Genomic DNA, 10,000 nt, shown 5'->3' on the forward strand with positions numbered 1-10,000 from the left:
TATCTTGTTTGTTGTTAACACGTTTCAGCTGATATACCATCAGGTGTCTTGGGGAAATTTTGAACCTGGGTTCTCGTTCCTAAGGTATTTTTTGAAGTTATTATTAATATTATTCAGGACCGAGCTCGATTCTAAGCAGTGACCTGAATAATAATAACAACGAAAAATACCTTAGGAATGAGAACTCGGGTTTGAAATTTCCCCAAGACACTTGAAGGCTGGAGAGTGTATCAGCCGAAACATTGTGTTAACAACAAACATGATGAGGACAAATATCTGTCAAATGTAATAATGTATAGGGATGTGAAATCAAGTCTCATGGCCGGCCAGTAACAAATTTTTCTGCAATATATAGATAGGTTATCCTGTTCATGCTATTGTATTAGCACAGTCATGCTTTTGAGAATAAATTATTTCTGTATCTTTCAATACATCTCAACGCTTCTAAAGCAAACTGTTTTCTTTCATAAGTTGAATTTAACGTTAGCTTCTTATAAAGCTAGATTTATAAATCCTAAAATTGCAGAACAATTTGTTGCTGGGCAGTTTAGCTTAAAGATAAAGCACTTGATGCATAATCACAGGGATGTGAGTTCGAGTCTCATGGCTGGCTGGTAATGACTTTTTCTGCAATATATGGATAGTTTATCCTGTTCATGCTATTGTATTAGCATTATGATGTGTTTGAGAATAAATTATTTCTGTATCTTCCAGTAAATTCTATTTTTTTATCCCTCTTAGCAGTAAGTAAGAGTAGTAAATGTTCAGTGCCTTACTTGGGGAACAGCATACTGTCAGTGTTGGTTATTATACTAATTGATAAATATTCATCTAAAAAGGTACAATTTTATTTCAACCTAGGTCAGATTGAGTATTTTATAACATTTGTTCTTCCATGCTAAGTGGGTTGGAAAGATCTGCAGTAAAGTGCATTACTATTTTACTTAATTCAGAGAATCTGATCCTAGTATGATTAGTCAGTGTTTAGTTTAACCCTTTAGCATTTAAACTGGCCCAAACATTCTACTGGTTTTCTGTTTAAACTGGCCAGATCCAGCCTCTCACACCTACTTTTCAATATTGTTCTAAATATAAACAATCACATCATCAAAATCTCAAAGCTAAAAGATAATGCAAGATTAATTGAAAACAATGTGAATCAATAAGCATTACATTTGACAGTAAATCTGAATGCCAGAGGGTTAAATAATTGTAGAGTAAAATTTTGGGTGGGTAGTAGTGAGCAACAAGAGATTTCTTCAAGATTGGAATACGAAAGTTATGAAGTAATAGTATATACAATGGAGCAGTAACTACTGAAACTCTCTTTGTATTGTTTCACTGACAGTGTTGCAGATGGGAGATATTAATATTGGCTGTTTTGTAACAATTGATTCAATTTGTAATTCAAAAAAATCTGAAAATTAAATGAGGTTGTAGTGCTTCTTGGCAAAAGTAATATTGTTGACACTGCATGAACCATTAAGTAGTATATTTTGTGTAAAGAAGACTTTCAATTCCATACAAATATCAATGTAGCCTGATATCATAGCACAGCCAACTTTTGCTGCTAATTGTTGATCATCTCTGTTCTATGAAGCACTTAGCTGTGCTCTATTTCACACACAGGAGAAAATAAAGCTTCACATAACATTAAAATAAGCAAAAGGCAAACTTGATGGTGGGTCATCATCATCATCAATTAATGTCCACTTGTCCATGTTTGCATGGGTTGGACAAAGTTTACCTAGCCAGATTTTCTACAGCTAGATGCCCTTTCTGTTGTTAACCCATACCTGTATAAGGCAATATTCCTTCATGGTGGGCTTATTTCAGTTCCCATTTACCAAATTCTCTTAAGGTTTTGGGGAGCCTGGAGCTATAGCATAGGACATGCCCACAATCCCACACTGTAGGACTGAACCTGAAAGCATGTGGTTGGGAAGCAAATTTCTTAACCACACAGCCATATCTGCAGTGAGTACAAAAATTTGTGATGGGTTTATTTTTCATACAGTTCATGGATTAAGGCCAAAGAATTCCTTTATGATGTGTGACTAATACTTTTAAGCACATCTGGCAAAGGATTAATAACTGTCAAGGAGTAAAATAACTGAGTTGAGAATGAAGGCCTTCTTAGAGAGGTGATTAGAGAAAAAAAATGAAGTAGGAAAACAGGCACAGCTTCTGCTGTGATGATATCTGAAATAAGACAACTTACTTGTTGTAGACAGATGGGCTTGCAGGAGTATTGGTATAGTTGGAGGGTTGGCTGCATCGAGTGGTAAAAGCACCTGGAAAATATTTACGATGTTAGAAAGGGCAAGAGAGAAATATTCCAGAATACATTTAAAAGTAATTTCTTTAAACTAATGCATTTAATTTTTCAAATAAAGTAAAAAAAAAAAAAGACTTATTTTTGCTGCTCTGTTGCAAAGTTTTGTGAATTATAAAAAAGTGTGTGTGTGTGTGTAATTTATTCTGTTTCAAATGATACAATATTTTTGAAGACGGATCTTTTTTAAAACGGGGGCCACATTTTTCATTAATGTTTTACGTAGTGTTTTTGGTACCGAAAGACTTTCAAACTTCGTATACTTATCTATTTTGTGTTATAGAACAGAAAAATATTTTTGTATTCAAATTTATTTCATGTAAAAAATTGTCTTATTTCGATAATTTCAACCAATCACTGACAAGTATTCAGTTGTTTACATTTACTCCTTTGGCTGATTAAGCCATAGCTTCGTTTTATTTGCTTTTTTCATTTTCTTTTTTTTCTTCTTCATTTTATTTGCTTTTTTCTTTTTAAATTTGCTGTTTTACTTTAACCCTAACCCTATCACCGATAGAATTGTTTCAGAATCGTTTGTTTATGTAGTCGGCACTTAATGTATATCGGCTGAATGGACGTCAGTGATTGGTTGAAATTACAGAAATACGACAACTTTAACATGGAATAACTTAAGGATTTCTTTTTTTTTTTAAGAAGACTAAGAGAAAAAGATGTTTTATATGACACATTCTACCAGTGTTCCAAGTTTCAAAGTGTTTCGTTAATGAAAAATGTGGCCCCCGTTTTAAGAAAGATCCTTGAAGACTTGCAGTGCACACATATTTTCAGTAAAGTAATATCTGTTGTGTCAATAAAAGATTCTCTACATTTTTGTTCAATCTATGAGATACAGCAGCCACACAGTCCTAAATTTCACACTCAGCCATTTAAAATAAAAAAAAACCCAGGATGGTTACATTAGTTTGTTCAGTTGGGGCTGTACTGAGAATAAACGAGTAATACCTGATAGTCCATGGTCTGCAAAAAGGTTGAATTCATTCCATTTATTTTCAACTGGACTAGCAGGAGAGCTGCAAGACTTGTTAGACTTCTGTACAGAAGCTGACGGTCCGATAAGCATGTGAGTGTTGTTAGTATTGTCAATGTTGTTGTTGTTGCTGACCACACTGCTGTAACTGCTTGACCGGCTACTAACAGAACTGCTGGCAGGAGAGCTTGGTAATGGAGATGATGAGATCTCTGTGGTGTTGGGATAAAAAGTAGGTGTGCTCAATGCAGTCTGAATTGGAGACGATGTATAGGAACGGTTGTGTTGAAGGGCAAAATTTTCTGTTTGACTTGCTAAATCACTGAGGTCTCCTAGAAGAAATAAAACAATGCAGTCAGTGATGAGAAGGGAAAATTAATATTTCAGGAGAAACATGGGATTACAAATTGACAGCAAAAAGGAACAGCTTCGAAGAGCATTCTTACCAATGGGTGCCACACGAGCTGGTGTGTCCCATGGATCTTTACATTTCCGCATATAATCATTCTCAGATCGGCTAGAAGCATTATCATCTGGAAAAGGAAAGATTGAGAAGATGAATTAGGAAAATATAAAAATTAAAACACGAGGAGCAAAAAATTAAGAAAATAAAAGGGGTAATAGAGAATAAGGCAAGTAACAGTTTACAAAGATATAAAATTAGCGAAGGTTGGGTAGACTTATTGCTTGTAATGCTGGCAAATAGTGGTTGTTGGTATTATAGTAAAAAGGTTTGGAATGGTGCATACCTTCAGAGCTTGTGGTGTACCCAAGCCTGGCTTTTCCTTTATTTTGTCTAGGCGCCTTTTTAGTTTTGTTGACCACTTCCACAGTGTATTCCTTTCTCTCAGGAGATTTCTTAGGTTCCAGATTATAAGGTAGAGCCAGTGTACTGAAATAAAAAGTAGTCAATATATTAGATAGGGAGTTATGCATCTACAATGTTTACTTAAAATCCCCAAATAGTCTAAGAAAAGAGGTTTGCCTAACAAAACCCATATTCTTCACTACATTACTTCTTTGGACACCTTAAGAGACAATGGATTTTTACCTTTTAAAAAGATTCCTGATCTTATCATGTGTCCAACGTGACGATTTAAATGAAGCTCTAATCAACTCATTTTTACTGACCAAACTATTTTGACACCCTTCTCTAAGACAATATTAACCCAACAAACTTTATCTTGTTCAGTAACAATCATGCTGCTTTGTCCTGTAGATTTAAATATATGCACAAACTCTCAAAAAATTTTACAGCATTTCTTGTACTCAAAATCAGTTAAAATTTTGGATATATGTGCCCTCCATAGGCAAGGGATAACATCTGTTCAGCCATCCTGCCAGGATACAGTTAAGTCAGGGGACTGCAACATTGTGGACTGTGAAGAGCTCAACTGAGCCAATGGTGCTTCTTACGTTGAAGCTGAGCAGAGGAATCCTAGAAAATCAATGATCAGGATCACAAACTGTCAAGGGAGTAACTGTAATGCAACCATAGGGGTGGCGTCCATGGTGGTAATCAACTAATGAAAGATTCACTTTGACTCAAGTCCCCAATTCAAATTCATAATGAAATTGGATGATGACAGAGTTATGGGAAGCTGCAAAAGCAGCAAAAAAAAAATTCTTACTTAGGTTTCCAGATATTTCCACCATAAGTATCTTTGGGGTTCACTTTTATTTTCTTGTGAGCTTTTGATCGTGTAGTCAACTCAAAATCATCATCAGCATAGACAATGTCTTCAATAATTGGAGAATGTTTCTCAACTGGTTTGGATTTCTTGGACTTGGATTTTGATACCTCCGAAAAATTGTTGGAATTATTACTTGCTTCCCTGGAACAATTCTAGAAAGGAATAAACAATATTAATTTTTAAAATAATCTTTAGTAGTAGGCACAAGGATTGAAATTTTAGGGAAGGTAGGCTAGTTGATTACATTAACTCCATTGCTCAACTGGTATTTATTTTATCAACCCCGAAAGGATAAAAGGCAGAGTTGGCCTTGGTAGCATTTGAATTCAGAATATAAAGCTGGATGAAATGCCAGTAAGCATTTTGTCCAATGTGTTAATGATTCTGCCAGCTCACCGCCTTAAATTTTAAAAACAACCTGCTAACAGTAGAGCATTCATCCATTTTTTTATAGCATAACTCAACTTATGTTGGATCATGCTGTAAATCCAAGACATTTGCATAAGTTACATAACAGATATATAGTTAACAATTTTATTAGGTGTTTAATATCCAGGAGATAATGTAGTAGCTTAGCATAATAAAATTGGACGGGAGACTCTAAAGCGAGAAGAAAAAAAAGTGTACAAAACCTTTTCTTCAAAATCACCCGTGGAAGATTCTGTTGTTGTAGATGATGTTTCATCTTTCTCATCTGTTACATCTTTCATTGTGGTAAATTGGGACTTCGTATTCTGTTCTTTGTTTTCTTGTTTATTTTTCTTCTTTCTGTTCTTTCCATTTTTACTTGTTTGGACTGCAGTAAAACAGGACATGAAATATTTGAATAAGAAAAAGGTAAGTGCATATAAGAAGGTGATGTTGTTGATTAAATCAAGTCCAGTTTATTACTGACAGCTTTATCAACCCAAGAGATAAGTTAACCGGTAATTCAAACAGAAAGCAACAACGCTCAATCTAAGTTTTCTCACAAAACAGCTGAAGTTGACTTATTTGCATTTTCACTCTACTCCATCATTCAGTTCTAATACATCATCATCATCATCATCATCGTTTAACGTCCGCTTTCCATGCTAGCATGGGTTGGACGATTTGACTGAGGACTGGTGAAACCGGATGGCAACACCAGGCTCCAATCTAATTTGGCAGAGTTTCTACGATTGAAAATACATAGTATTTCCAGTGTCAGGAAGCTAAACACCAAAACATTTGGCAATGTTCGGAGGACAGTAACTGAATAAGAATTATATAAACAACCTGTCCAATCCATGCCTGTATGATATGCAAACATAAATGAAGATGATGACTGTAATTAATTTTCATAGAAATCTAACTCTTAACTTGAAAGGATTTAAGAACAATCATCAGCTAACCTGTTTTAGATTACAAACTCATTGCAAAAGAAGTTTGTAATGAAACTTTGGAGAAATTCAGTCAAAAACAATGAAATCTTAAGACATTGGGATGAGAGTATTATTTGTAATGCTTTACAGACAATCACAAAGAATGCAAGCTATACTTGGTGGAGTGTAGTCAGAAGCATAAATAACAAAGCAAGTTTAAAAAAAACAAACATTTTAGTACTAAAAAGAATAAGACTTCTTTACCTTCTGCTTTGACAGGTGTTGGTTTGTCTTCTTCAATTACAGAGCAAGTGTTCCCACGTCGCTCTTCACTAGATATTCTCCCATTACTGTTTAGCTTTGTTTCAAATGAAGAAGAGTTGAAGTCTTTTGTATCATAATTTGATTTTCTAGATTGGTTTGTGTCAGTGTTAGAAACATTTTTTTTATCACTGAATTCTGTTGAGTTGAGATCATTGTTGCACCGTTTACCTGGGCGTGTCTTTTTTCTAACTACATTGTTCTGGCCACTGTTACTACGTTCATTGAAGTCTTCAGAAGAATTTGCTGAACAGTTTTTCACATCATATATGGCAGCTTTTAAATTGTTTGATAAATCTTTAGTATCTTTTTCATGAGAATTCACTTTTAAAATATTTGGCTTTCTCTTGTAACCAAATATTGAAAATATGGTAGGAAGCTTTTTAAATAAATAATTTGCTTTAAATGTCCACTGTTTGTCCCTCTTGTTATTTGTGTGGTCTGTGTGATTTGTTGAACTCTCAGGAAGCAAGCGTGAAGCACGACCCTCTGTAACTACAGAAGAGTTTTGTGGTAGCGTTTTAGAAACAGATGAAAGCCCAGAGATATTTTTCAGATCAAATGCTTTACCCTTCTCATATGGCTGTGTACCATTTAACACTTTGAGTTTTCGTCTGTAAGAGTCTGCCACACAAATGCGCTTTGCTTCAAGATAGGCTGTAATAAATACACACAGAGTGAGCACAACAATTATACAAATAAAGGCATAGTAGAGACCCATTTCCCAACTTGGGCGAGGTAGGGCAGCAGCGCATCTGGCTAGCATATAGGGAGGTACAGTAGCCTGCAAAGTAAAGTTCACTGGTGGCCCTAAACTTGTAGAGATTGTAAGAACACGACGAATACGAGACATGGTGAAGTCAGGAGTGAAACTGAAATAGAAAAAAATAACAAATTTAGTTAGGAAATTGATAATAGATTATATAAAATGATGCAACTTCACTGATTAAATACTTACGCAATATCTATTTTCTGACTACCATTAGGGAGCAGCTCAAAGCCAGCACAGTCTAACACTTTGAAACCATATCCTTCACAAGGTGAAGAATTTATGCTGAATCCATGTACATAAAATGGTAATTCTCCTGTGTTTCGCATTGTAAACATTCTTTTCACAGTAAAATGAGGCAATGAGTTTTTACCCTGCTTTTTTTCTATGGAAAAAAAAAAAAAAAAAAAAAGGAAAAAAATTAGTTTTTTAAAATTTATTTCAAAGTTTCACATCAAGTAAAACATGTTAAGCAAATAGATTATGATGAATTGTGTGAGTGAACTCTTCTTACAGCTAACTCATCTACCATGAAATAATAGTACCCCATTTAACAGGGTAATATATTACATCATGACCAACCTAGTATTAGATCTTCACCAGCAACTGTAATTCACCAGTCCAAAAAGAATACCATTTGTTTAACAATCTTTCAACGTTTGCATAGGTTAAGGGGAAGATTGTTTGAAAAGACTTTCTTTATGGCTGGATTATGTCTATTGTGATGGAGCGACAAACTACAGGGCAATCTTAATGCAGATATCACTCCTTTGAATAGATAGCTTTCAACAGTAATTCCATGAGGTAAACAGAAAATCAATGCTGGAGAGCAGTAAGCAGTAGCTGAGTTAACAGAAGCATGGTATTAGAAGGTGGAGACATAATACTTACTATCACAGTTCTTTAAATGTTTCTCTGTCATCTCAAAGAGTAGTGGTGTTCGAGAGCCAGCCTTTCTGTTACTGAATCTCATTTCTCCCTGACCACCCTGACCCTGTACCACAAGACTGTCTATTATTGTTAAGTTGTTTCTGAAACAAACAAGATCCAAGATGTTGCTGAGAATGGCAATAATAATTGAAGACTAATATTTTTCATTAAGAAGATAGGAGAAATGAAAAAAAAAAAAAACTCCTCAATGAAGCAAAGCATCTCTACCTTGCCAAAGTATAAACAAATTGCTAAGAAATTTATACTACATTGACACTTATTATCAATTGTTACAATGAGCCTAAAATTTATACAAGACACTTCAGCCGAACATGAACATTTAATTTGATTGGGCACAAAGACATTGACATAAAGGGAAGTATATATGTTGAATGAAAATGTCATTAAAAGCTAACTATTTCATTTATCTTGCCTCTGGTATAGGATTTAACTCAAAACTGAAATATACCAAAACTGAAATTTATACAAAGCACACAATAAAGCACCTATCTAATTATGTTTACTGTCTACACCTATAAAACTATAATTTGTAACTATATCAAAATGAAAATATATTTTTCTCAGTATCAAGAGTTAGTTGTAGGAAAATACTCTAACAAACCTTATAATGATTAGAGAAGTTCTAGATAGATCATCTTTAGGACGAAATCCTACTTGGAATTTTAACTTTGTTCCTGGGCTGAGGAGGGCTGTGATTGTTTCTTTGTGAGGTTTGATACCTAAAGTGTTTTCTATGTGTTTGCGGTATCGGTGGAGCTGGGAATTTGGCTGCAATTTAAAGGGTTAACATGTTACAAAAAGTTTCAAACACAGATATAGCAAAAACACAACGTTTCAATTAATATAATTTTCAGTTAGTAAACAGAACTTAATAATGCAGAAAATTTAACTTTCAGCTTAATATTTTTCAGAGAAAAATAGATTAAAATACAAACTGTAGAATAGGAGTGTTCAAGATCTGGCAAGATGAAAATATCTCTATCATCTGTTTCTATGTAATCTGAGAGATCGGATGCAAGTCTGTTAAAAGAAAACAATTCATCTTAATATGGAATGGTTACTTTTTGTCTATTTACAAGAGAACAAAACCAGCACCAGGACTATCAAGGCTGATCTGAAGGCTCAACAACATTAGTAGCATGCCAACAGTGACCTATCCCTTTTTCTTATCCAGTTTTAATTAATTCATTCATAACAACCATCATTACTGCATCAAGACTCACTGATTATCTGTTACTATCAACATAGTGTATAGCTAACTGGTTCCTATTTAGATTAGCTGTTAACATATTACCAAACCAACTGTGACACTGTAGATAAGAAACTGATAATTTCTAGTTTTCTTAGTTGCACTTAGTGAATTTTGGAACAGCAGTTTGATGTAGATAAAAAAAATTTTTTAACCTCAATTATCAATAGTAAGAATGTGATTCCTGATTGCTTGATATGCTGAAGATAACACTCTATATACCCATAGCTCACTTTCAGATTAAACCTATCAGTTCCACAATTAACATATGCACTAATAATTTACACATGATATCTTAGTTGCAGAACTAAGGGAACAGAAAACTTGCTCTGTTTCAATAACAAAACTTG

General features: G+C 34.3%; 1 protein-coding gene across 1 annotated transcript in view; it reads right to left on the bottom strand.

Moving 5' to 3' along the window:
• LOC106878053 (transmembrane protein 131) overlaps nt 1-10,000 on the bottom strand; it is a 63,486-nt gene that overhangs the window by 7,628 nt on the left and 45,858 nt on the right. Inside the window, exons 24-34 of the mRNA XM_052970436.1 lie at nt 9,337-9,421; nt 9,003-9,169; nt 8,342-8,481; nt 7,640-7,835; nt 6,625-7,553; nt 5,650-5,813; nt 4,955-5,169; nt 4,073-4,215; nt 3,770-3,856; nt 3,299-3,655; nt 2,222-2,294 (exon numbers count right to left, since the gene is read on the bottom strand). Of these exons, the coding sequence (XP_052826396.1) occupies nt 2,222-2,294; nt 3,299-3,655; nt 3,770-3,856; nt 4,073-4,215; nt 4,955-5,169; nt 5,650-5,813; nt 6,625-7,553; nt 7,640-7,835; nt 8,342-8,481; nt 9,003-9,169; nt 9,337-9,421 (2,556 nt within the window). The remainder of the gene's footprint in view (nt 1-2,221; nt 2,295-3,298; nt 3,656-3,769; nt 3,857-4,072; nt 4,216-4,954; nt 5,170-5,649; nt 5,814-6,624; nt 7,554-7,639; nt 7,836-8,341; nt 8,482-9,002; nt 9,170-9,336; nt 9,422-10,000) is intronic.

Source organism: Octopus bimaculoides, chromosome 1 (assembly GCF_001194135.2).
Source record: "Octopus bimaculoides isolate UCB-OBI-ISO-001 chromosome 1, ASM119413v2, whole genome shotgun sequence".
Taxonomy (NCBI): Eukaryota; Metazoa; Mollusca; class Cephalopoda; order Octopoda; family Octopodidae; genus Octopus; species Octopus bimaculoides.